This window comes from Geosmithia morbida (assembly GCF_012550715.1).
Source record: "Geosmithia morbida isolate 1262 chromosome Unknown scaffold_9, whole genome shotgun sequence".
NCBI lineage: Eukaryota > Fungi > Ascomycota > Sordariomycetes > Hypocreales > Bionectriaceae > Geosmithia > Geosmithia morbida.
The window spans coordinates 123,325-149,985 of record NW_023336196.1 but is presented as its reverse complement, the minus strand read 5'-3'; the positions used below and the strand labels follow the sequence as shown (position 1 = coordinate 149,985).

Below are 26,661 nucleotides of genomic sequence, written 5' to 3'. Positions count from 1 at the left end.
AAAAAAAAAAGGGGGGGGGGGGGTTGGTTGGTTGGTTGGTTGGTTACGATCAAGCAAGAGAAGAAGGAAGAAGAGAGGAAAAAAGGAAAAAAAGGAGAGTCGATAGCTGAAAGTGACGACAGTAAAAGTAGACTGTTGTCTCTTGATACTAAAAACACACACGCACGCACACAACACACAGGCTGTATTCCTCACCGTCAAGCTACGATACACTTGCATGTAGCTCAATGCCGTGGTGCCATCTTATCTGCTCCAGGCATTTCCCGACAGAGAGAGAGGAGAGAAACTCATGTTTACGGATAGATACCTCTGTTCTTCATCATCGCCACAACTGGCGTCGTACATGTAGATTCATCAAGGTTTTTCCAAGCTCATCATCACACACATCTCCACATGTCCGTCAAGAGATCGATCAAGTTTATATGTGATGATGATGATACGTACGTGACGACTATCAGAAATAACACGGGTCGTATATACGTTGATCAGCAGAACCGAAACCCAGGAACATATGAGGAAATGACTTCTCCCCGAGAAAGAGTCGCATAGACGAAGAGGAAAGAAAGAAAGGAAACGAAGAAGAAGAAGAGAGGGGGGATAGTAGGTGGTTACCGCCTCTCCCTCTTCCAGTACCCGCTGTCCTTGTTCCCCCCGCGGTGTCCACCCTCGTCCAGATGTTCGATGGACCGGCAGCCGGGGTTGAAGTGGTCATTCTCCTGGCCAAACGGCCACATGGCGACGAACTCGACCTCCCCCTCCGGGCACCTAGCCTTCCTGGCCCACTCCGTCCAGTCGAGCCTGCCCATGAGGGAGCGCAGCAGGTCGCGGCCCGTCTCGAAGCCCTCCAGGTCGGCGTCCCACCGGAAGCCGTCCTCGTCCGCCGTGGCGGCCTGTGCGGCGGCGGCGTTCGTGAACGAGGCCCGCATGTCGAACAGGCCGAGGCAGATGTCCTCCATGGTGGACGTCACGGCCGTGTGGATCAGGTCGTCCTCGAGGCTCCACCCGTCGGCCCGGACCGACTCGGGCACGGTGTAGTGCTCGACGCACCGGACGATGGCGCGCTCCGTCTCGCGGCCGCCCTCGTCGTCGGGTCCGGGTGCGGCCGGGGCGTCGACGTAGACGAGCGTGGCCCTGTCGAGCTCATCCTTGAACTGGGCGACGGTGACGGCGTCCGACGCCATGAAGGAGAAGCTGTGGGCGAACCGGGCGACGATCAGGTCCACGACGCCCTGCCAGTCGACGTGGAACCGGCGCGGCGCCCTGGCCACGCCGGCGAAGTAGTCCCTGATGTCGCGCAGCTCCCGGGGCGTGGCGGCGCCCAGCCGGCCCAGGTCGGGGCGGCCCGGCGTCGTGCTCGACGTGTTGACGGGGAAGAAGTAGCCCGACACGGTCGAGGAGAAGTCGATGCGCATGCGGCCGCCCACGCCGTCGTACCGCTCCGCCACCGCCCTGACCCACTGGAAGGCCCCCATCGACCCGGGGCCCAGCTGGTCGCGCTGCTCGTGCGACCGCGTGACCGACACCAGGTCCAGGCCGTCGCTGAAGTCGCAGTAGACGATCTCGAAGCCCACCTCCAGCCGGGCGAAGCCGTCGTAGCCCCACGGGTGGATCAGCTCGCAGATGTCGTCGGCCCGCTGCCGCTCGTTCATGACCGGCCCGCCCGCCCTGCCGAGGAGGAGCGCGTCCTGCGTGTCCAGCGTGCCCATGTCCGTCTTGCCGGCGGACATGCCGTCCAGGTAGATGAGCTTCAGGTCGCGGTTGGCCCGGTACATGTGCAGGTAACCCTGGTGGAGGGGCTCGTCCGAGTCGTCGTCGGGGCCGGAGCCGCCTCCCTCCTTCCCGGGGCCGCGGTGGTGCCGGCCGTCGTCGTCGTCGTCGTCTCCGTGAGGGGGGCTCAGCGGCTTCTGGGAATCGCGACGGGAGTGGGGCTCCTCGGGAGGGGGGGGAGGTCCGTGGGGGTGGTGCTCTCCGGGCGGCGGGCCCCGAGGCCACCATCCCGACGGCGGTCCGTGAGGGCCACGTCCGTCGGAGCCGTGTCCCTCCTCGACCCGAGGCCCCTCGGCGTCAGCGCCCTCGAACGGCGGGGGAGGCCCGGGAGGGTGATGCTCCCCGTGGGGAGGACGGTCATGATGCGGGGGTCCGCCAGGGCCGCGTCCCTCGGGGTGGTGTCCCTCGGCGGAAGGCGGCCCGTGAGCCTTGGGAGGACCGTCATGGGGCGGATATCCACCAGGACCGGGAGGCTTCCCGGCCGGAGGAGGGCCGCCACCGCGACCGGGAGGGCCACCGCCAGGTGGCAGCCTTCCTCGACGGCGGCGGCCACGGTACGTCCCGCCGAACCCCTGGGCGTGCTCGACCTCGAAGGCGAGCCACTCGGGGTTGGTGGGCGCATCGGGCTGGTGGGTGCCGTGGTAGGTGACGGTGCCCTTTGGCATGACGGCCGGGTACAGGCCGAAGCCGTTGTGGCGCAGGCTCGAGCCCCACTGGCGGCCGGCGGAGTGGACGGCGTTGAAGATGTGGTGGGCGTTGGCCTTGGCAGCGTCGTGGTCCGGCTGGATGGGTTGGACGGGTGAGGAGGAGGAGGAGGAAGGTGTCGTGGCCGCACCTGCTGAGGCTAAGCCTAGCAGCGGGAGCAGTTGGGCCAACAGCATGATCTGATGCGATGTCGGATGATGATGCGGAAGCAGCCCAGGTTGAGAGGCAGAAGACAAGATGTGAGGGGGGTTTCTCGTTCAATAAAGAAGAGAGAGAAAAGAGAAGAAGGAGAAGGGAAGGAGAAGGGAAGGAGAAGGAGAAGGAGAAGAAGAGTGAGAGAGACAGTTGCACGTACTGATATTAATTAACCATCACCTTGAGGGAGTTTTCTTTTTCTTCTTCTTTTTTCCCCCCGGTCTTCTTGGTAAATCCCCCTATACCCTTAAAAGACAGAATATTTCCCCGTGGCCGCGTCACCATCATGTGTTGGGTCTGGTTATCTCCGGCTGGTCGAGCTCGGTCTTCGGCAGAGTAAGCGTCGCCTATAGCGTCGCTTGTCCCGCCCACTATCATGGACCATGTCCCCGTGGTCCCATGTCCGTGGTCCGTCAGATATCTGATCTCTTCATCCGGTGCGAGGACACGCCCAGGCCCATTGGATCATTCACCTTGGTCCTCGGTCTTGTACGGGGAATTCATCAAGAATTCAACGAGTGACCGCCATCTTTTTTCGGTTATTCTCTCTTCTTTCCGTCGTTCTCACGAGCCAAAAGACGTTGCTGTGTATTAACACTCTCTATATTATATGCAGTACCTGATCCAAGTGTGCCAGTAGTGCCAGTAGCCCAGACAAGCCCCCTTGGCATGCTTACTGGGCGCTTGCGTAACGTCAGTGTCATTTTACGGATCGGCAGACGTGATAACATCTGATCTTTTCAATAATAATAATAACAACACAATAAAATAAAAAAATCCTCTCTTATATCTTCTAAACCTCTCCTCTATCCCAGCCTCTGTCCTCTCTCTCCTGAACACTACCTCCAAGCCATGCGGCCAAGGCTTCGTGATGGATGGTAATGCACCGTCGTCTTCCTCCCTGATCATCTGGTCTCGAGAGTCTCCATCGTAACAGGCGGATGCAATCGCCGAGGAATCCACCCCGGCAGTCGTATCCGCTCTCAGGGTCTGTCAATCATTCGTCAACTCCCCCAAGTACGCGTGGCTCCTCCAGGTGGCCCAGGGGCCGGGCCACATGATACGTAACTCGTATTGGTTCCTCGTCCGGTCCGTCATGACGGGCACGATGCGATGCACAGAAATGCATTCCACCCCGGATGAGCGCATGTATCGAATGCCGTGCTACCACCTGTGGCCGTGCTCGTACATGCACCCGTAGGCCGTCATCCTTCCTCGACGTCTCAGCCAGGGTAGAGATGATCTGAACGGTGAATGGGCTGTTCCTGACCTGATCGGTTCTCCGGTTCTATGTCTAGGTTCAATACGTCGCCCGTCTATTCAAGTATGCCGATGTCGGCACATGCATCTGCACAGCTCCGGCTCGTCCCGCATCGAAGGCAGAGGGTAATACGGTATATGTTCCTGCAGCAGATACAGCCTCATTCCTTGGTTCAACCTCGGATCATATGCAGAGGCGACAGAGGAATAGAAGAAGAAGAAGATGTCTCGTTTTTTTTTTTTGCATGTGAAGAGGAGGAGTCAGAGTACAGTATTATCGAGACTAGAGTATTGCTCTGTCAAGGGTATATGTATAACCAGACATGCTCTCCATGCACATGAAACCCATACGCACACGCACCGAAGGCACACGAGTCTCGCTCAGTGTGTCGTGTTGTTGGGGGGAGGTGGTATGTCGTAGGTCCACGTGTTCCTGCGTGCGTGTGCGTGCGCCTGTCCGTCCGTATGTCGTCTTCCACCATCTATTTCTCGAAACGCCTGGCGACGGTACCCCAGTTGATGACGTCCCAGATGGCGCTGAAGTACTCGGCCTTGCGGTTCTGGTACTGGAGGTAGTAAGCGTGCTCCCAGGCGTCGATACCCAAGAGGGGCTCGAGGTTGCCGGTGACGGGGTCCTGGTTGGGGCGGGTGACGACACCCAGGGTTCCAGACGTCTTGTCCTTGACCAGCCAGGCCCATCCGGAGCCCTGGATGCCGGCGAGGGCAGCGTTTGTCTGCTTCTGAAGGTTCTGGAAGGAGCCAAAGTCCTCATTGATGGCCGTCTTTTATTGTTGAGTTTTTTGTTTTTTTCAACACGTTCGTCAGCCACGCATTCGAGGTGGTGTGGGGGTGGGAGAGGGGAGGAGGAGACATATAGAGAGTGGGTAGGAACGAAAGCTAAAAATAAAAAATGAAATAAAATAAAAGAAGAAGAAGAAGAAGAAAAGGGGATGAGACATACCAGAAGCTTGCCCTCGGGCTCACCACCTCCACCCTTTCCGTGGGGTGCAAGGTTCTCCCAGAACAGAGAGTGGTTGATGTGGCCACCGCCGTGGAAGTTGAGGGCGGAAGCCTGGACGGCGGCGGCGGCGGCATCACCCTTGGCCTGGGCCTCGGCGACGGCCTCGACAGCAGCGTTGACGCCATTCACGTAGACCTGGTGATGCTTGGAGTGGTGGATCTCCATGATCTGACCGGAGATGTAGGGCTCGAGAGCGCCGTAGTCGTCTGTTGCGAACATATTGTCAGTATTCATACAATCGTCCCTGCTCTTTCCTGGCATTGGTCCATCCTCCTTCTCCCCCTTCTCCGCCCATCGTCTCCTCCGTCGTCTTCTCGAGATCGGTCCCGCGTCCGGAGGGGGGGGGGGGGGGGGGGGGGGGGGGGGGGGGTGCCTTACAGGGAAGGTCGGGAAGAGTAGCCTTCCCGCGGACGAAGCTGGTACTAGCCATGGCAGCAGGCCTGATGGCAGAGCTGGCGCGGAGACCTGCGCGCAGGGCGGGAGTCGTGCGGAGGAGAGCGGAAGCCATGGTTGCCGTTATGTGGTCGATTGTCTGGCGCGATTGAGGCTATCGATGACGAGGTAATTTCATCAGCTACCTTATCGCAAACAAGTCGCAGTGCTGCGCGTGTGCGTATTTGGCGGGAAACCCGAAGTGTTCTGAGAGGGAAAGATGGATGGGAAGGGGTAGAATGGCATACCGATTTGTCCCTGTAAAGATTGGGTTGGTGGTGGATGAGAGGGAAAGAAAAGAGGAGAGGAGGAGGGAGAGAGTTGATGATGTCAATCACTGGAGAGCTCGGCAACTCGAAACGTTGGCGGCCCTGGACAGGTCTACTTTAGACTGCCAGTCGCTGAGAACAGCTCTGCGTCATGGGCCCGGGGCCCACCGCTTCCGTCGGTCCTGCTTACCCTGCATAGCCGAGGGCGGAGTGATTTACGACCCCTCGCGATTCCTTCTTGTTCTTTCCCCCTCTGTTGTGTGAATCCGGGCATTTCTACATCTTTCGATCGATCGAGATCTTACCGCTTTCCCTTGTTTCTTCCCTGTGCCTACTAATCCTTCTATCCTGCCAGCATTGGTGAAGGGAGCTTCAACTTGACTGTTTTTTGTTTTTTTTTTGTTTTTTTGTTGCCCCGGAAATAATTGGATACCTTGACTAATTAGCCGAGGAAACCTTCACCCACGTTGACCGCATTACCAAGCAGACCTCATCAATAGTAGTGACCTGTCTGTCCGTTCGTCGGCCATCGGATAGCGAATGAGCGCGAGCTGCTATCCTGTGAGCGAGGTATTCCTCCCAGCAGGCATCAGTCGCACGCATGTACTCTCAAGTCCAAGCCGAACCTGGGGGACGAGCTGATCGTAAAGATACAGATAAGAATGATTTCAACGACCAAGATGAAACTGGAGCATTCGTGATCTCACGATTTCATGATTCTAGGGAATATGTGATGTATTTTTGTCTGTACCCGTTGAGCGTAGGTCCGTATATCGTATTACATAACGTGGGGTCCTAGGTTGTGGCGGGGGAGGGGGCGGTGATCGCCTTCTTCATTCACGTCAAGCAGAGGGACGTGACCAAAACCGTGACAGGCTTCAAGAGATGCACGGGATAGATCAATCATGTCATATTACGATGTCGATTCCATCCTGACTGATGGTGAGGTAAGTACTCTCCCACCCACCCACACACATGCACGCACTTCTCTCCTTCTACTCCCTCCCCTTCCCCTCCACCAGCTAACCTTTGGCCTCCCCTTCCAGAAAGTACCGTGCACTTTCGAGCTCGACGTCCCCTACCTAGGCCACCTGGACAATAGTTCGAGCGGTCTCAAGCCGGGAACCGACATTACCCTCCCCCTCTGGCTGGCCGAGATGCTCGCGCTTGCCTCGTCGGGCGACGACTCCAAGGCCCCCCTGACGCTGCACATGCCGTCCTGCCTGTCCGAGTCGGTCATGGCGGCCCTGCGCGCCGACCCGCGCTCCGTCCCGCTCCGCGACCAGAGCGTGCACATGTACGGCGTCGGCGTGCGCATGCTGGACCTGTTCGACGAGGCCGAGCTGGCCGCCGTGCTGCGACGGTCCTTTGTTGTCAGGGCCGCCGACGTCGGACTCCACGCTCGCAAGGCCGACGAGGGTATCGGGCTGGGCAGCCAGCAGGAGGAGTTCCTGCGCGGTCTAGATGAGTGGGAGAGGGGGCTGTTCCGACGCGCGCACGAGGGTATCAAGAGTGCTAAGGGGTGGTCCGATAAGGTGAAGAAGGGTTAGGTACCGGGTCTGATTTTTCTTTACTTTTCTGGTCTTACCGCGTTGGCGTCTGTGGTAGACGCACACACTGTTCTATTCTGTACATGACTGAGATGAATGCAACACGTCGAATATGGATGCCGTCGGGACTCATTGGAATTGTATGTCCGCATAGCGTTTGGCGGATGCACCAATCTTGCCACCTCAAACACACACACACACACACACTCTCTCTCTCTCTCTCTCTCTCAACCCACATACTGAATATCAATGCGGGGGTCAACAATGGGAATCTTTACGGAGTGATCGAGCGTAATCTCATTACACGATAGTGCCGTGCGATAAGAAGAAAAAAATCCTGGGAACCGGCGTCCTCCGATCGGTACGTCCCTACGATACGATGGATAGATAAGAAATCAATGACACTAGCCCAAGTATAAGACGTAAGCAACTCACTCCTCTCTTCTCCGAACAGCGTCTTTCTCTCTCTCCTCTTTTCAACACTGGCCCATTCTATTCCTCCTCACCAGCATCACTGCCCAGTTCCATCGCACGTCATGTCGGACATCAAAGTCACACCTCTGGCCCCCCCATCCGGCTCAGACATACATTTTGGAGCCACCGTCACCAACGTCGACGTCGAAAAGTTGACTGGTAAGATGATATATCCACGAATGATGAATTTTGATTCTCCTTGAAAGAAGACGAAGAGGAAGAAGAAGAAGAAGAAGAAGGGAAAAGGGAGATCACCCGTAAAATCGGTAACCTCCTGGGGTAAGACAAACCATACACTCCATACATGCAGAGGAAAAAAAAAAGAACACAAGAATCAAGACTGACATTCACAAAAACCCCCTGCCCTAGACTCCGACTTTGACATCCTGCACTCCGCTCTGTTCAAGCACCAAGTCCTCATCCTCAAGGGCCAATCGCACGTGTCCCCGGCAGCGCAGTACGCCCTGACGCAGCGGTTCGACCCGTCAGCCGCCGGGTCTTACGGGCACGGCAAGACGGTCGACGCCAAGCGGTCGGTCCTGCACCCGGATCTCAAGACGATCCCGCACCAGCCGCAGGTGCAGGTGATAGGCAACGGGTTCGTGCCGTCGTACGAGGGCCTGACGGACGTGCAGCTCCGCCACCCGCACCACCGCACATTCCACGAGACCGTCATCCCCGACGCCGACGACCTGGACTATACCCGCTTCTACAGGTGGCACATCGACGCAGCGCTGTACGGGCTCGCGCCGCCCGTCGCCACCACCCTGCTGGCCGTCAGGGTGCCCAAGGGCAGGACCCAGGTGGTCCGCTACGACGACGGCACGGGCGACGAGCTCTCCGTGCCGCTGGGCACCACCGCCTTCGTCGACGGCAGGGACATGTACGCCTCCCTCGGCGAGGAGGACAGGCTCCTCGCCCGCACCACCCGCGTCGAGTACGCCGCCCACCCCTACATCTGGATGTCCACGGCCAAGTCCCGCCCCACCGGCCTCGGCATGGTCAGCCGCGGCCTGGAGCTCGCCGACGACGAGCTGCCCGCCGTCGAGACGGACAAGATCCAGATCCTGCCCATGTGCTGGAGGAACCCCGTCACCGGCGAGCTGTCCCTCCAGATCCACCCTTCGGCCGTGCGTCGCCTGCACCTCGCCGACGGCTCCGTCGTGGACGACCTCGAGCAGGTCAGGGATATCGTCTACCGCCTCCAGAGACCGGGTATCGCCCCTGCCAAGGTCTACCCTCACGACTGGGAGGAGGGCGACCTCGTCATCTTCCACAACAGGGGTGTTCTGCACTCGGTCGTCGGCGCTTTCGCTCCGGACGAGGTCAGGTTGTTCCGACAGTGTAACATCGCCGGGAGCTCCTTGCCTGTCGGGCCTGATGGTGTGACGGTCTAATGTGCTGTGGTGGAGCTCTACCGTCTTTCACTGCTACTTCTTGGCTTGGTGTTGCCGTCTCTGTGCTTTATGCGAACCAGAATGTATAACTGTCGTCTTTCACCCTTTTTGTTTCAATGCCTGTCCGTTTGTGTCTCTACGAATAACAACGAATATCAAAATACATGCCATCTTCATAATTAAATATAGAACAATGCTGTGTCAGACGAATAGAGTAATCAGCCTGTGACATCCGAAGCCAGAACCTATATGAAAATAGATATACCCGTAGTATATCCCCTGGTGTCAACCATGCAATGACTTCTATAGTACAAGAAAGGATATTCCCAAATGATAAACAATGCAGATCGCCCTGATGCCGGTCGTCACGGTATAAAAATAAACCCAACATGAGAAGGAAAGGAAGAAGAAAGGAAGAGAGAACGCCACAATGCATCGCCATGCAAAATCGTAAGAATCATAAATGTAACAGTCGTAATCGTAACACATGACCCCACCAACTAAGGTGATGGCAGGCCAGTAAACGTTTATGTGGTCAAAACACACACATATCATCCGCGATCTATACCAGGTCCACGGGACATGAAAGATGCCAATGCCAGAAGAAGCAGATGGGGAGATGGGGAGGTTTTCGGTAGAGCCAGTAGCCAAGAACTCTCCTCCCTCCCCTCCCCTCCCCCCACATCACTTCTCTTTTTGGGGTGCCGTCCCATTCCTTTGATATATATCCATCATGATGGATCACGCTGACGGTCAAGCCCTCATCTTCGTGAGAAAGATAGAGCAGAAAAGGAAATGTTGGCAGGAAAAAAGAAGTACTCGTCGTATCGTCGTATCTTCCAATAACGTAGCCCCCTCCCCCCCCCCCCCCCCCCTTAAAAAAATGGGGGAAAAAAAAAGAAAGAAAGAAGGAAGGAAAGAAAAAAGGGAAAGAAAGAAAGAAGGAAAGGAAGGAAAGAAAGAAGGAAAGAAAGAAGGAAAGAAAGAAGGAAAGAAAGAAGGAAAGAAAGAAGGAAAGAATGTAAGGAAAAGAAAAGAAGAGGAAAAGAAACAAGAAAAGAAAAAGAAAAGAAAAGAAAAAGAAAAAGAAAAGAAAAGAAGAGGAAAACAAAAAGAAAAGCAAGGAAACAAAAAGGCAAACAACCCGCAAACACCATTTCAGACAATGTCGTTGCAGAAAGAAGAATATAAAAGCAAGTACAACCCAGGACTAGAGTAGAAAAGGCACTCAGACATGCAACCACTCATATCAAAAAAGAAGAGTGCCCGTCGAACATTGACGGATCGCAGTCAGTGTCTGTCGGGTCCAGATAATGGTCAGGGAAGTCCATGTCCAGGGCCTGGTGCTGATCAAAAATCTCGGGCCAATACAACTCTTTGGGGATAAATAATGAGCCGTCATCGTGGGGCACGGGCGACATGACCACGGGTGCCGAGTTGCCAGCGTACCTAGGGCCGTCGTCGAAGACAGGCGCAGAAGGCTCCGGTCCGCCGATGTCGACGATCGGGGTATGTTGATAGGCCGGTGCCGTCCCGTGCGGCTGCTGAAGCCACATATCGAACAGGGCTCCACCGTCGGCGGCAGGGGCAGAGCCCCGGAAGGGGGAGTGCGAGGCATGGCGGTCCATCGGTGCAGGGCAGGGGCGGCTGCCCTGAGCGGTTTCATGGGCATGGCCGGCAACCGAGGCGTCGTCGCCGTTATCCGAGGCGTCGTCGCCGTTATCCGAGGCGTCGTCGTCGGGGCTGATGTTGCCTTCGTCCCCTTCCAGCGGCGTGGCCGTTTTGCCGGCACTCGGAATGGTGTCTTTAACATCTTTGATCCAGAGGCGGAGCTCGGTCATAGGAGGCTGGTCACCACCGGCCTTGCCACCGCGCCCTTGATTCTTCTGGGGGAACCGGTTGGGAATCCTGGGATTGAAGTGGATGCGTCTCAGATGCGCGGCGGCGTTGTAGTTTGCATTGTATTTCTTGCCGCTCCTGCAGCTGCGGCATCTATTCAGGGGCACGAGGGGAGTGAGGCAGCTGGAGCTGGTGGGCTCGCAGCAGATGTAGACGGTACGTTGAGACTCGTGTCTCGAACGCACGTGCCTTTGGAGCTCGTGGGTGCCACTGAAAAAGGCGGCGGGGGAGCAGATGGTGCAGAGCCTTCTCTTCGGACCACGCAGACCCCTGCCCCCCCTCCGGGTCTGCACATCGGGCTGGGGCGGGGCGGCGGCGGCGATGCCGCTTCCTTGGTGGGGGGGCTCGACTTCTTCCTCCCCGAAGATGTCTGTCATGGCCGAGTTGGGCGGCACCTGACCACCCGACACGCCGAGGTCACCCTCTAGGTCGAACAGGAGGCCGAGGCCTAGGGAGAGTCCGCTGGACCTGCTGACTTCGGAGGCCATCCTGCTCATCTCAGGAGGTCTAGGTGACCCGAGGGCGGAGAGGGCGGGTGCCATGATGCCGGGGCCCTCGTCGCCAGGTTCCCAGCCCGGTCGGACTTGGTCTTGCAAGAATGGGTTAGTACCGGCGCCATACAAGCACTGTTGCTGAATCGGATGCCCGTGCTGTCCGGAGGCTGAGCGAGCGATGGAACTCGACGAGAGCGTCCTGTCCATGGCCTGGCTAGAGGGCCACGGGGGATGAGCGGGGGTGTTGCCGGTGACGATACTGTAGAGTGTCGGGGGGGTGCCGATCGACTGGGCGTGGGGAGCCAAGTTCCCCATGGCACTGCTCTGGGGCGACATGAAGGCGGGCTCGTCGACGACCGATGAGCTAGACCGCGAACTTGCGTGCTGCTGAGGCCGTCCATGGTCGTGACAGTACGGTTGCCACGGGACTTGGCTCCTGGTCTGACTCAGGTATGTCTGACGCGGGTACTCTTCTGGATTCTGGCCCGGTTGCGTAGGTGTTCCTGGGCCGCAGCTGAAGCCAGACATGGGATCATGTTGATCGGCCAAGCTTGGGAGACCGGTCGGGGTACGGGCACTGGATATGGTTTCGTAGATACCGAACCCATGTGGCCCGGTAAGCCAGGTTCCCGATGTTCCAGCGGTCGGTGGCATCGGGAATGGATCTACGGCCTGGGGCTGGTCTCGAGGTATCTGATCGCACACCGTCAGTGTTGGGTCAGAAAGGATAGGGCGTACGTGTGTCTTGCTGAGGAGGAAGTGGTCGGGGAGGCGGCTTACCGTGTTCGCCGAAGGTACCTGTAGGAGTGACCTCGGAATGGCATGAGCTGCTGGAGCTGCCTGAAACGACGGGGAACGAGCCATGTGATGACGGCTGAGGGGAGCGTTGCCGGCAGCCTGTTGCCGGAGAAGGCGCTCTATCAGCTCCGGGTTGCCATCCATATCCTCTTAGGCGACCGGCGGGGGTTGAGCAACAATGATGACGGTGGTATTTTTGGGGGTGACGGCAATGTTGGTAAAGAATACCTGCAGTGAAGGACGTCTATATACCAAAAAGAGGTCCGAAATTTCCACTGGCAGAATGATGCAGTTGTGGGATAGAACCGATAGACAATGTAGGGGAGAGTGTGTGGGATATAACTGATGAACAAGGGAGGGGAGGATATGTATAAGAGTGAGGCTAAGGAAAAAAGAAAAAAAAACGGCGCCTAACGAGTGTCAAGCTAAAGCTAGGGGACGGGATACCAGAGAGTCATGTGCTAGCTACCGATGGCTCGAGAGAAAATGTATAAAGGGGACGGCTCTCTCTTAAAGTACCGGCATGTCTCAGTGATGAGAGGATGAGAAAGAAAGCAGTGTGGAGTGTGGAGGATCTGGAGTATAATATGTAAGAGAGGCATTCGGCCGTATGCTAAACTACTACTACTACTACTCCAGACCACAGCAAGTCGGGGCAGATCATAAGATTAGGACAGCTCTCCGTAGGACTATCGGGGATCTGATACAGATCTCTCTAGGGCGGGGCGTATAGGGATTGGATTCCCTAAGTCAACTGTGTAATACAGATCAGTACGACACTCACACTTCTACTTATCGTATGGCACATCGTATCTGCCTAAATGTATCAGGCTCTACATGTAACATTACCAAACCGCTCTCCTCTCCTGTTCTCGCCCGCCCGCCGCCCCCCCCTGGGTTTTGCCAGTCGAAGAGCTTCACAATCCGGTAAACTCACCGCTCAATTCTTCTTACTCAAGTAAGACGGTAACGCTGGCCTGCCGAGTCTGTCGTGTAAAGAACATCCCGCATCATTGCTGCGTACCCCTTCGTTTCGTTCCACTCTCTCCATCAGATTGACCTGTAGAGTAGTGACGTGGCATATCAGTGGCATAGCCTCCGAGCCCATCCTACCAAAGTACCGGGATTACCCACGTGTGCTTGTCCACGCCTCGATGATGTCTTCTCGAGCGGTATGGAAGAGCACCTATATAAGTGGTAGTAGTGGCAGTGACAGTGCTAGTAGTGATAGCAGTAGCGGTAATAGTGATGTGATACCCCCATAATGCAAACGGCCATGGTTCTGATATTACTCAAGTGAGCAGGACCGTGGAGCCGTTGTGGCCAGGCGAACGAAGCCGTCGGCATGGGTCATGAAGGGGGCCAAGGCAGCAGCGGCAGCCAGAAGCTGGAAGATCTGCTGGGAGGACTCGTCGGTACTATAGTCTAGGACTCTTCTCAACGTTCCGTTGTACCGATCGATTAGAGTACATGCGGGCGGATACGAGCGGATACATGCGGATACATGCTAGTACACACCGACCAGCACCAGCTACTGGCTCTCAGGCTTGACAACATACGTTCAACGAGGCAGAAATAGCATGCGAACCATGCCACGCATGCGCTTCCAGGCAATATGTCTGTACGCTCCGGGGGGGAAACCCTCCTGTTTCAAACCCCATCCCCTCTTCCCCCCTCTTCCCCCCCTTCTTGACTCACGTCAATGGACTCTCTTATTGCCGTCTCCCTTTTCTTTTGTTTTCTTTTTTATCCCCAGCCCTTTCCCCTCTTTTTATCTGATGGGACCTACGAAGTATTATACCATCCAACCTTTCTGGCCCTATCTACGCCGAAAAACGAGTGCGCCTACTGCAGCAGGTAAGATTATCAAACCAATCAGATCTGATCTGACTGGCTCCACGTACCAGCTCATGTGGCCCAACGCAGTAAGCTAAGCTTCCGTCCGTTCGGTTGCCGAGAGCAGTCAGTACAGCCAGCAGCCCTGTCCGCTTTCTAGCTCAATCCCTATTCACATTTTAACCTGATCTAGCTAGTGCGAAGCTGTTGTTCATCCGAAGCAGCCAGCTTTTTTGAAAGATCTAGCTATTTCTCTTGGACTGTGTGCGTTTACCAGATCGCTCCGGTGGGTCGAACCACCTCGCTCGCTTGGCATAGGGCATAGGCTTCGCATCACTTTCATCCATGCTCTCTACCTTCAGATTACCCTCCCCCCTCCCTCCACACACGCACACACACCACACTCTCTCCTCCACTGATACCCCACACACACATTTCGGCCCGGTTCCGCGCTGTTGTCTTCAAGACGTCTGTTGAGACGTTGCATCACTATACGTCACCGCTCAAAGTGATCGTAAAAACAGAGAGGATGCCCTCGACGCCCGAAGAAGGCAGCTGCCTGAAATTTTGATAAGAATGACATTTAAGCTCGATTCTTAAAAGAACTATATAAAAAAAAGAGAGAATTTGCCGAGTGGTCTAAGGCGGTAAGTTTGAGTTTTACTAGGTGTAAAAACCTTATCCGTTCGAATCTGTGACGGTTGGGTTCAACTCTGGGCTACAGGGTAGGCAGAGATGAGTTGTCGTTTTATGTAACGAGACAGTTAGGATGTCGTACTAAGCAATAAGGCAGTTATAGTCGTAGGTGCTAATTATAGAAGGAACTAGGGTTCTAAAAGAAGCGTTAACTATATTATTAATAGCTAGGTAAATAGTGGCTAGGCTATAGAAATAAGGTTAACTATATACTAGGCGATTATAGAGTAATGGTGTTAATCGGTTATAGCGATTAGTGCGATTTAATAGGAATCGTAGTAATCGCCCTTAAGGTAATTCGTGGTAATTCTTACTAAATCGGTATAATCGCGTGTAAGTGAGGGTGTTAATGAGTAGGGAAACGAAAAATGTGGGGTGCACGTGAAGGTCGCATAACGGGCCGTAATATCTTACCGAATCGTAATGCTCGTATATAAGTAAGTGTATTTAATAAGTAAGGAAAAAGGAAAATATAGGGTGTACAAAAGGTCGCATAACGGGCCGTAACACTACGACTATAACTGCCTTATTGCTTAGTTCGACATCCTAACTATCTCACCAATATAAAACGACATTATCTCTGTCTACCCTATAGCTTAGAGTTGACCCCAACGTCACAATCAGGCCGGATGGCTATACCTATATGTATACGTGATAACCGTAGTAACGATAGATTTGCGCCCTATGTGCTGCCATGGCAATCCATCAACCACCATTGTCTACAGCTTACACACATGGACAATCTGTACATTTAATAATAATAATAGTACTACCAGGTAGGGCAGGACGTCACCTAAACTCCCACCTGTTTATGCACTCCAGGGTAGTACTCTACTCGTGGCTGTGGCCCCCCGGCGAAACGTCGGTCCTTGCTCTTGCATCGCATACGTAATTGCCACGGTACACCGTAATCATCTCCATTTGTCACATTGTCATATCATCCTCCACAGAGCCCCTCTCTCCTCGTACATGTATAATCGAATCCATCTTTTCTTCCTTTCTTAGCCATCTTGCTGTTACAACGAAAACGAGGGAGAACCAACCTTGAGACCTTTTTTTTAATTCTCATCTTTTTCATGTGTGTATTCTAGCGCTCCTCCGGCACAATGCGCCTGGCTCTCCTCGCGGGACTACTCCAGCTCAGCGACGTCCGAGCCCGGAGCTTCAGCGTCCACGATGATCTTCTAGCATTTCCTCAGGTGAGCAGGCTGTCCTTTCCTACATCACGGATGCCCCCCCCCCCCACCCCACTCCCCGCGACTGCGCAGCTGACGCGACGTGTGCGGACTGCTAGTTCGACGTCATCTTCTCGGATGGATGGGTGTCGAAGAGCGATGCGCAGGCCCTGATCAAGGGCGAGGCGCCACCGGGGGCGACTGCATCATCATCCGACCTCTCGGAGGCGACGGCAGCACGGAGCGGCATCCCGGAAGACGAGGGCGGAACCGACGAGATCGCCCGCAGAGAGTACAAGATCATGAACCTGTCATCGCGCGAATACCTCTGCACGATACCAGTCCTGCAGCGACCGACGGGGGACGACCAGACGCTCAACGAGCTAGCCAAGGCCGAGGAGGCCAAGGAGCTCAGCCGGGCGACGGCCAGCGGATGGGAGCTGCTCGGGGACCTGGAGGGTCGCTGCCTCTACTTTGGCTCCGGGTGGTGGACGTACAAGTTCTGCAAGAACCGCGAGATTGTGCAGTTCCACGCGGCCGCCGTCAACGTGCCCGGGCAGCCGCCCCGTCGCGACCCGTCGACGATTGAATTCGTGCTCGGGTCCGTCCCCACGATCCCCATGTCCTCGACGTACAACCGACAGCAGCAGCAGCAGCAGAGCCACGACGGAGGCGGCGGCAACGAGGACGGGCAGCAGGACAGCAGCAACGACAACGACAACGACAGGAAACCCCTCCCCGCAGAAGTGCAGACCAAGGGAGAGCAGCGATACCTGGTGCAGAGGCTGGAGGCGGGCACGGTGTGCGACCTCACCGGCCGCGAGCGCACCATAGAGGTGCAGTACCACTGCGTCCCCGGGCTGAGCGACGCCAAGATCTCGTGGATCAAGGAGGTCACCATCTGCGCCTACCTGATGGTCGTCAACACGCCGCACCTGTGCAACGACGTCGCCTTCCTGCCCCCCAAGGAGACGACGGCCAACCCCATCAGCTGCCAGCCCATCGGCGGCATCGACGGCCAGCCCCTACTAGACGACGCCAAGGTTAAGATGTACAAGCCCGGGGCTGATGCGGGCGCCGCCGCCGACGGCGACAAGACTGCCGCCGCGGCCGCCGCCGACGACGACGAGGGGGGGCGCGATGATGTCGCAGGTGTGTCCGAGCCCGACGACGCCGAGCAACAACCTCTACCGGCTCCCCCGCAGCCCAAGGTGGTGGGGGGCGTGGTGGTGGGCGCTCGTCACGTGCTCTCGAGCGGGGACGAGGACGGCAAACCGCCCATGGAACTCTCCAGGCCAAAGGCCAGCGTGCCCAAGGGCGGCGGCCCAGGTTCAGGCGCGGCGGCCGACGAGGGGACGGTGGCGGAGCTAGTGGCCCAGGCGGCCAAGAAGGCAAAGGGCGGAAAGACGCAGGTCATGACGCCCGAGCAGCTAGAGGATCTCGACGTCGATCCCCAGGTCATTGCCGAGATGAGAGTGGAGGTGGAGAGGTTGGCGGGTCAGGCCGGCTGGCGCATAGAGATTGTGGATCTCCCCAATGACGATAGGGAGATTCGAGGCTACATCGATGACGAGCCGGAACAGGCACATGAGGCGGAGGGGGATGGTACGAAGAAGGATGAGGAGAGGCAGGGGCAGAAGCAGGGTGATGACGACGGGGCCGAGGGGCAAGGTGAGAGGAGGAAGGATGGCAGCCAAGAGCAGATGTTTCGGGACAGGGATGAGCTGTGATTGCTACTATTGTGCATCTGTATTACTTTTCTGTTCTCTCCTGTCATGTCCTGTTTCAGTCTTCTTGTCTTCTGCTTCTCACTCTCTGCAAACTGTCAATGAATAACAGCGATTGGGAGTTTGGAAGAAGAAGAAAGGAAGAGCGGATGATCCTTGGACCTGGGCTGTGATGTGTCGATTGCAGAGGTGTTCTGTACGGTAGTGGCTGGTGAGGACCTGCTGTGCTTCCGTCTCTGCTTCCGTCTCTGCTGAACCGAGTACGGTGGCGTCAGTATTATGTCTCTTTTATCATGCAAGGAGACGTTGAGTGTCTGGGTGAGAAGGTGTAGATCCGATGCTTTCATGGCTATCGACACAGGTAAGATGGTTAGTATTCCATAACCCAGCAGTAAGGATGAATAGAGTAGAACGCTGTTAAATGTACGGTCACCGACGACAAGTCATATATAAAAAATATGATGGGCAGGAGTCTGATGCATGCCATGGTCTGATCGGTTCTAAATTGACTGCAGATGGTCCACCAGGCAGGCATCAGGCAGGCACCAGGGCAGGGGAAAGGGGGGGGAGGCGGGGAGGATAATGTAGAAGACGTGTTCTGATCGGTGATGTGCATGCATGCATGCCAATATAGATGGGGTGTTACGAGACAGGATATGGGTCAGGAGATAGTATGATGATTATCATGAAGTTGACACGGTTTGCTGGGGTAGTTCTATTCCATTTCCATGAATTATGGCACGTCGCACACTATTACGACGCTACTACAGATCACATGCAGTAATGATACTATTGATGGTCTACATGTACTCGTACATACATGTATATATATATATATATAGGTATCTGATCTGAGCCGCTGGTAATCGTGCCAGCTTCTAGGTACTAAAAGTATAGTCCGTTCTTGTAGTGACGATAACGATGATGGCAATAATCATACTACGAGCATCACTACGGACAATGTTGAAGTGCCTGATCTGTACATCTTCACATGACGCGCACGGGTAGAACACGTGTGAGAGAGGTGGGGAGTGCAGGGGCAGCTGTGATGACGACTCCATCTCCTGTGCGAGTGCGAAGAAGAAGAATACCTTGTCGGTAATATTACCATTTTTCCAGTTCGGAACTGCCCAAGTGGAAACGACGGAGGAGGAAAAAGAAAAAAAAGAAAAAAGAAAGAAAAGAAGAAGAGAGACAATAAGAAAAGGGGAGAGAATTCGACACGCTGAGAAGGCGGACCGGGTTGGACAGTTTGGTGGCGCCTGGTAGTGGGGCCGCGGCCCGTGGCTGGTGGGACAGACAGGACAGTGAAGATTCGGCCCAATCTTGCAGGTGCTTTCCCGTCTTCCGTCTCTCCTCCCTTGCTTCCATGGTCCGAGCCTCCTACTCCGGTCACAGCAGTTGGTCTAGACAGTTCTTACTCGTACATGGCGGGCGGTCGGGCACTAAGAACTGCAGATGGTTGGTTTGGCGCGGACTGTGGGGCGTTCAAGTCTTAGGTACGTCACGATGACCAGAGCGTACGAGTACACGCGCTCGCACGCTGCAGAGGAGAGGAAAAGGCAAGTACAGATGAGAATACACGGGGGAGAGGAGTAGGAAGGACGAGGAAGAGGACGAGGCGCTCGTGGTAGGGGAGGCGGAAATGCTACAACGCTAGAAGCATCGCAGATTGCCACGGAAAACGGAAAATGCATCGCAGCCGGCTTCAGAGCCTCGAGCACGCCCTCAGCGCTAGGGGCGCATGCCTGCAAGATACGGAGAGTAGTTAAACAAATCTAGCTGTCGGCGCTAGCGGTAAAGTTACGTGTCAACTGGCCCTAGAAGTCTAGAAATCTAGGACGCTGTTTCCCCCCCTCCCCCTAGTTCGGATAGGGATATGTTTCAGTGCGAATAGGGAGACTCATTATATATATGTGACGAGTGCGAGCACAGGTAAAAAGGTAAAAGAGCCGACACGAGCACAGCCCCGATGGTAGTAGGGTCGATTACTTTACAAGTACAAGCATGTATTATCACTCCGTACGTGTAATCTGCATATGCACCATGGTGATAATGATGATACTCCACAAGCACAGCCGTCATAGGCCATTCTGATGTGAAATCCGTGTGATGGAGAGAGGCGACGAGAGTTGGGGACGGAAACATGACCCGGTGCCGCCCAAGGGTACGGATATGAAGATGATTGGTGGACGGCAGCCGATGGGAGGAAGGAGAAAGAAAAAGGGAGGGGAATTAGAGGGGAGCATCCCTGCAAGGCCCCTGGTAAGGTCCCTGCAGGGAAAGAAAGGGAAAGAAAGAGGAGAAGAAAGGACAAGAAGGACCGGTCCATATCATGCCTGTACATTATCCAATACTCCCTACAGATCACAGTGTCTGTAACCTGTACTCCGTACCCGTACATATCGTATAATATATATAATATATACCGGGGGTAGCATCCATCCCCCACACCCCCCCCTGTAATGTTGGCAGGCTCTATCACTGAAATCTGTAACGGTGGCATATGCTAGGGGTCGCCGTAATTGGAAGTTCAGGGGGTACCAGGGCAGCGGCAGGGCATCTTCCCCATCTCTCTCCTCTCCCTGCCTGTCTCTTCTCTCCTCCTCTACCTGTGCCTGTCCGTCTCTCTCTCTCTCTCTCTCTGGTACAGAGCACGGAGTGTACGTACCTGCATCGTAAGCCTCCACGATTCTGAACCATCCGACGTTCTAGCAGCGGTTCGAGACGGCCGGCCCTCTGGGGTTTGGCGGGTGTGCAGAAGTTGAAGCGGTGCGAGTAGAGTTCGCGATGGTCAGTGGCCCCCCGGTGGCTCACGGGTCACGCTGCCAGTATACAGGCACGAGGGAACCCACATGAGCTTGTCAGTCCCATGCCGGGTCCTGACCTGCAGTCTCCTGTACTGCAGATTACTCGTATATCATCATGAACGTTCTGCTGCAGTCTATGAGTATCAATCTACTCCGTAATCTGTATCTGTACATGTAGATGGGTATTGACAAGAAGTCGGCAACCGTGTCTCGGTGGAACTGTCCTGCTCGTCCGTGGTAGCGTTGGCCTCTGCCGTACGTCTTACCCGCAATGGCTGTTCTGCGATATGTAGGGTCAGGTCCCGCTCACTGGCTCCCGTCCATGATTGTCCCAATCCCTTGCGTCGGTAACTAGGAATCAGGAATGCTGTTGGACCAATCCTCGGTCAGACGGGCCAAAACGGCTCAGCCACGGCCATGAGTTGAATCTGATCGATCCACCGGCTGGTCCAGTACCCGTATTCACCTGTACGCATGTACGAGTGATGATGCCCAACACGGAGGAGGAAGGAGGGGGTGGTGTAAAAGGTGAGAGGAAAAGAAAAAAAAGGGAGACCAGGCCATGGAGAGGGAGGCAGACGAGGAGATATGGGGCCCACCAACAGACCAGTACATGTATGTGAATACAGCATCAGAGTGCTGAGCGGCCTACGAGTACGGAGTACAGTGCATGTATTATATAATACTGCTATGCTCAGTCGGCTCGTACATGCTCAATACTCCGTACTCCGTATTACCTGTATCCAGAAACTACTATCAACCCCTGCTCCTTCTTCTCCAAGACAAGTTAGGCAGCCTGTTACTCGTGATCCCCATCCTCGCTCTCTCTCTCCCTCCCTCTCCCTCTCTCTATTCTCTCAATCTACTCTCTCTCTTTCTCACACTCCCAGCCCAGAGCTTCTCTTCTTTCCTCCTCCTCCTCCTCCTCCTCCTCCTCCTCCTCTTCCTCTTTATCCTGCCCTTCTTCTCTCCTCCTCCCATCACTCTCACCAATCCACCTGGCTGTGCTTTGGTGGTTTCTCGACCTCTCCCTCCATTCTACTCAATTAACCACCACTACTAATACTACTGCTACTACTACTACTGCTACTACTGCTACTACTACTACTACTACTACTACTACTACTACTACTACTACTACCGTACCACCACCACTACCTTCTGTCGCGTCTATTCTTTTCCACACGTGCCATCCCCCCTCCTCGCTCCTTGGACGGCTGCTTCACGTCTTTTCCTTCTTTCTTTCCTCGGGGTTTTCTTTTCTTTTTTTTCTTTTTTCGCTTGAGGTTTTTGCATTCAAACTCAATCGTTCTTCTCCCTTCGCACTTAGCATACGTGTACCATCATTCTAGGCCTGCATGACCAAGAAGTCGCCCAGACGATCAGAATTTCCTCGAACCGATACCACCCCGACCACCATAGGCTTGAATCTTGAGACACTGCATTCCATTGCCCCCTTGGTGTCAATCTTGATCAACGAACCCGTCGACCCCTCTGTAACTCGGGAGAGAGGATCGGGAGGGAAAGAAGAAGAGAAGAGACTGGGTTGCGCGCTCTCCCAGATACAACACGCTTTGACAATCAGACCAGACGCCTGTCGCCATGTGCTCAGGCCCCGGTTCGCTCTCCCACGTTGTCTGATTCAGGCCGGCACCTACCTATCGACAGGCACGCGCCCGACTACCCTCCTTCTCTACGCGAGATCGATAGACGAGGTCTGCCGTCATGGATGTACAGCAGCAGCTTCAAGCCCGTGAAAGGGCAGGCTACCATCGGAGCGCCTCTAGATCCTCGACAAGTACGAGGATGACGTCGCACAGCGGCAATTCGGCTGCCTCGCATAACAGCTCCTCGTCGCAACCCCACGCGTCTCGGTACTACCATCCCCACCACCTGTCCAACGCCCCTGGCTCGCCTAGTCTAGTCCTGAGGCCCTCGCCTCAGCTGTCCCGGGAGGCTAGCATCGACTCCGGGAGGCAGACGCCCATCTCCTCCTTCTTGCAGGAGAAGCTGCAGAGGGAGCGCCAGGCCGAGGGCTACAAGCTGTCCTCCACACCCAGGCCCACCCACGAGTCGAGCGCCTACAGCGACATTGCCAACAGCACTGGAAGCCGGTCACCGTCCAGGCATCCGGCCCACGACCCCAGCCGGCCCCAGACCAGCAACAGCACAGATCCTGCTCAGAAGAAGGGACTTGCCCTCAAGGATATGGAACAGGTGAGTCCTCCGTCGCCCCCCTCTCTCCTTCCGCTCCCTCCTCTCAGACGGCGCATCTGTAGTAGCCCTTCTCCCTCGGCCTGTGGCATGTTGCTGACAGCACGACGGCCAGGTTATATCCGGTCTCCACAAGCAGAATTTCGATCTCAAACTCGAACTCTACCACCGCCGCGAGAAGCAGTCCAAGCTGGAGGAGCGCATCGACTCTCTGGAGTCGGACAAGGCTCAGATGGAGAGTGTTAACGGCAAGATCATGGCCGAGCTGGAGAAGCGCGACAGGGCCGTCGAGGAGGCCGTCGCTATGATCGTCACGCTCGAGGCCAAGGTCGATCAGCTCACCGAGGAGCGCGACATGGTGCTGCGCGTCGATGCCCAGCAATGGTTTGCGTCTGAAAAGAGCCATACCCCGCCGGCGCTGCTCCAGACCCAGCCCAGCACCCGCGACTTTCCCCACAACGACGACGATCTCCGGTCGCTCAATCGCATGCCTAGCTTCGTATCCGACAGGAGCGACCGGACCGAGAATCTACGCAACGTCTACCTCGGCGTCAGGGGCAGCGTCCTCAGCCTGCCGCGCGTGTCCGAGGGTCACCAGGAGTCGGAGGCCAGCATGGCTAACGGCCTGGCCAGCCCCACCCTCAGCATGCTGAGCGAGAGCTCCTTCACCAGCGTCTACGGCCAGTCGGCCCACGAGAAGACGGTCCTATCCAAGATTGAGCCTCTGGCCCTCGACGACGACGCCGCCGTCGGGCTGGACTCCCACCCCCGATCTCACGACCGGCTAGGTGCTAGGTCCAGCACCCCCCGGCAGCCTGCGAGGTGCCCGCCTCCGTCTCGGACGAGTACGGGCGGGCAGTTCCAACCCTCGGCAAACAACACCCTGGCCAACTCTCCGCTGCAGAGGGTGGGCAGGCCCACGCCCTCGGTCTCTCCCAGGCGGGAGCCGGCCTCGGCCCCCACGATCCCTGCCAGGCACAGGAGCTCGTCGGGTGGCGGCAAGACGGCCGCATCTCCGGCCCGCCGGCAGCAGACGCGGGAGGAGAAGAAGAAGAAGGAGGCCCTGCGCAAGGTCGTGACGGATGCGGCCGCCGGTGGTGTGAGCCTGAACGAGCCGGCTATGCCCCCGACGCCGGACACGATTGCCTCGTCGACGCTGAGGCGGTACAAGGATTCGGACGACACGCTCGATGGGAGGAACGACGGCACGGAGGGACCCGGTCAGGAGAGGACCCTCCCTCACCCCCTCACACCACCCGTCGAGGCACCGGCCATACCCACCGCCAGGCAGGCAGGGATCACAGAGGAGAGGATGGCCGCCCACAGCCAGCAGCAGCCACCGGCAGTGAAGCGGCCGAGGTCTGCCGACGAGTCGACCGTGTCCCACAGGCGGGGCCGCGGACGCGGCTGGGGCGCCGACGACGGCGATTCCGACACAGACTCGTTCGATTCATCGCTCGACATCTGGCTGCGAGCCGGGTCCAAGCCGGCGACAGAGGAGAGGGTGTCGCCCGACCTCTTTGGGTTCCCGACGGATCCGTGCAAGGGAGGCTGGTCCATGAGCGCCATGTACGGCCCCAGCAGCACCTACGCCACGGGCGGAGCGAGCATCCACGCCAACAGCGACCAGCTGCACGACCTGTTCTCGGCCCAGCAGGCTCTGTTCGGCGGCCCCGCGCAGGCTGCGGCACCCGCACGGCAGCAGGATCAGTCGTCCCGGCAGGAGGAGGAGGGACCGGAACCGGTCCGGACCGGTGACGCCGCCACGCCGAAGCCGGCTAGCAGACCCGGGAACATCAAGGTTCCGCGTCGCCGCAGCCGTCACGCCCGGAGGAACAGCGACGACGGCCAGGCTCGAGCAGGTATGAAGACGCCTGTCCCTGCTCAGTTCCCGCGTCCTCCGCCTCAGCAGCCGGACGGCGGCAACGGCAACGGGACGCCTCAGCAGAGGCCCGGCCACTACCCGCCCATCGCGGGGCACGGCGGTGCGCGCAGCGGGCTCAGCCGGCTCTTCCGTCGTTCGCTGGGCAGCGCGTCACCGGCGCCAGGACAGCCGCCGCCGACCAGCGCATCCGACAAGGGTCCGCAGTTGGCCGAAACGGAACCTGCCTCGAGCAAGAACGAGCAGCAGCAGCAGCAGCAGCAGCAGCAGGGCCCCGTAGCTCCGGGATTGGCCAGCCGCAGCGGCGCGCTTGATGACGAGAGGTCCGGCTCCACGCCGCCTCCGATCATGCGAAATCATCGTTCCGGACGGGGCCACAGCGCGTCCGTGTCCGAGGTGGAATCTAAGCAGTCGACGGCGGCGGCAGCGGCGGCGGCAGCGCACGGTGACGAGACGGATGAAGCAGCAGCGCCCAGTAAGGATATGCCAACGCCCGGGTCGCCGCAGGTGCCTCGGGAGGGTGGGCAGCAGCAGGCGGATAGCGGAACGTCGGCTGCAGGTTCAGCGACGGGGTCTCGGAGGAAGTGGCTCCCACAGTTTGGAAGGACGGCTTCGGCCACTCTGAAGAATCGCGTCGGCTAGCTGTTCTGCCTCTTCAGGATGGGCCATGTGGCCGACGGACAGGGTGAGGGGGGGGTGAGTGATGAGCGTGAGTGATGGGTCCGGAAAGAGTATTACTGTATGATGTTCATCGTGGATCACGGGAACAGGAAAGTAGAAGGCTTTCCTATCTCCTGCGTTGTGATGTCTGTCTCTCTTCTTCTCTGTATCTTCTAAGCATTGGAGTTTTTTTGGTGTAATATTGGTTATTGGATCGGGATTGGGATTGGCTGTGCATTGATCGGGAAGAGGACCTGGGGTTCGTAGCAAGGAAAAGAAGGCTGTGGAGCAGGACTTTGGCCTCCTACCTCGAAGCCAGACCGGAAGGGATATATATACCCTAGAAGGGTGTAGATAGACTGCAGACTGGGAGTGACGGGGGTAGCTGTGCAAGTCTGGTATAACCTGAATGGAGTGATTCTACTGGTGATATCCTCTCTCTCCATTTTGGTATGCTCTCTTCTCTACTCTACAACTTGACATTCAGGTGACCAAGGACGGGACGGGGTGTGATCTCTTGTATGCTGTGACGTTGATTCCATCTCCTCCAAGGGAGGGGACAGACAGAGTGTACTTAAATAGGTTCGAAGATGTAGACAGAAGAATAGATAGAGAAGAAGAGAGGGCAAAAAAAAGAGAGAAGAGACAAAATTTACGACGACGTGGGCCTGATTCGAACAGACGCTCCCGAAGGAACAAGATTTCTAGTCTTGCGCATTAGACCACTCTGCCACCACGCCCCATGACAGAACCCCGGCAGTTCGTCCCTTTTGAGGGAGCAAGAGGGCAAAAGGTCAATACCGTCAAGACAGGGTCGGCATGTCAGTGAATATGTGTCAGGGCTTTGGAAACGACGGAAGAAGAGACACGGAGAGAGAATCCAGTTGACTTGATGGCCGGTTGAGTATATGACCATGATGGCGTCACCACCCAGTCGAGAGTCTCGGAGAGTGTAATCTGTACTTCTTGTACCCTTGAAAGAACCCTTGAGGGATCGTCAAAGGGGAATATTTATTCTACTACTACGTAAGTTACTAATACAGTACAGCTCATCCACGGAAACCCACCATCAAGTCTAGCTCCATCCAGGTCTAGTGCTTTTTACAACATATGCCCGATATAGCTTCACGATTAAAAAAAAAACCCACCTCCCGAAGAAGAGAAAAGAGATGGACAGGAACACAATTGTCACCAAGGTAGAGAATATGTATGAAATCAGTCCACATCACCGGAATCACAAGTCCCATGTCAACCAACTACACAGAAAACGGCCCCCGTTACGGTCCTATCACATACGAGTCATCACGCAATAACAATCAATTATCTCGAACAAGGTGGAATTCCACCGGGACATTTTGTTTTTTATTCTTTCATCTTCCTCCCCCCCCTCCCCCTCCCCC

The 26,661-nt window shown here is 56.3% G+C and overlaps 7 protein-coding genes across 7 annotated transcripts; 4 read left to right on the top strand and 3 right to left on the bottom strand.

The window, feature by feature from the left end:
• Positions 1 to 608: 608 nt before the first annotated feature.
• Positions 609 to 2,651, bottom strand: GMORB2_7583 (uncharacterized protein; the record flags this gene model as incomplete). Its single annotated transcript, XM_035469548.1, has 2 exons — positions 609 to 1,966; positions 2,267 to 2,651. Coding segments are annotated over 2 exons (1,743 nt in total), but the record flags the coding sequence as incomplete, so codon positions are not given.
• A 1,758-nt stretch (positions 2,652 to 4,409) lies between these two features.
• GMORB2_7582 (uncharacterized protein) lies at positions 4,410 to 5,456 on the bottom strand (the record flags this gene model as incomplete). Its single annotated transcript, XM_035469547.1, has 3 exons — positions 4,410 to 4,709; positions 4,889 to 5,154; positions 5,327 to 5,456. 3 exons carry the CDS (start codon positions 5,454 to 5,456, stop codon positions 4,410 to 4,412), a joined length of 696 nt encoding a protein of 231 aa, XP_035320641.1.
• Positions 5,457 to 6,554: 1,098 nt separating this feature from the next.
• GMORB2_7581 (GINS complex subunit 3) lies at positions 6,555 to 7,199 on the top strand (the record flags this gene model as incomplete). Its single annotated transcript, XM_035469546.1, has 1 exon — positions 6,555 to 7,199. The coding sequence occupies one exon, from the start codon at positions 6,555 to 6,557 to the stop codon at positions 7,197 to 7,199; it is 645 nt and encodes a 214-aa protein (XP_035320640.1).
• Positions 7,200 to 7,735: 536 nt separating this feature from the next.
• GMORB2_7580 (Alpha-ketoglutarate dependent xanthine dioxygenase) lies at positions 7,736 to 9,070 on the top strand (the record flags this gene model as incomplete). The annotated part of the gene is made up of 2 exons (XM_035469545.1): positions 7,736 to 7,832; positions 8,043 to 9,070. The coding sequence occupies 2 exons, from the start codon at positions 7,736 to 7,738 to the stop codon at positions 9,068 to 9,070; spliced, it is 1,125 nt and encodes a 374-aa protein (XP_035320639.1).
• Positions 9,071 to 10,314: 1,244 nt separating this feature from the next.
• GMORB2_7579 (uncharacterized protein) lies at positions 10,315 to 12,327 on the bottom strand (the record flags this gene model as incomplete). Its single annotated transcript, XM_035469544.1, has 3 exons — positions 10,315 to 11,558; positions 11,649 to 12,156; positions 12,244 to 12,327. 3 exons carry the CDS (start codon positions 12,325 to 12,327, stop codon positions 10,315 to 10,317), a joined length of 1,836 nt encoding a protein of 611 aa, XP_035320638.1.
• A 3,572-nt stretch (positions 12,328 to 15,899) lies between these two features.
• On the top strand, positions 15,900 to 17,698 carry GMORB2_7578 (protein OS-9; the record flags this gene model as incomplete). The annotated part of the gene is made up of 2 exons (XM_035469543.1): positions 15,900 to 15,992; positions 16,088 to 17,698. 2 exons carry the CDS (start codon positions 15,900 to 15,902, stop codon positions 17,696 to 17,698), a joined length of 1,704 nt encoding a protein of 567 aa, XP_035320637.1.
• A 4,613-nt stretch (positions 17,699 to 22,311) lies between these two features.
• Positions 22,312 to 25,243, top strand: GMORB2_7577 (uncharacterized protein; the record flags this gene model as incomplete). Its single annotated transcript, XM_035469542.1, has 3 exons — positions 22,312 to 22,722; positions 22,835 to 23,939; positions 24,015 to 25,243. 3 exons carry the CDS (start codon positions 22,312 to 22,314, stop codon positions 25,241 to 25,243), a joined length of 2,745 nt encoding a protein of 914 aa, XP_035320636.1.
• Between the last annotated feature and the right edge of the window lie 1,418 nt (positions 25,244 to 26,661).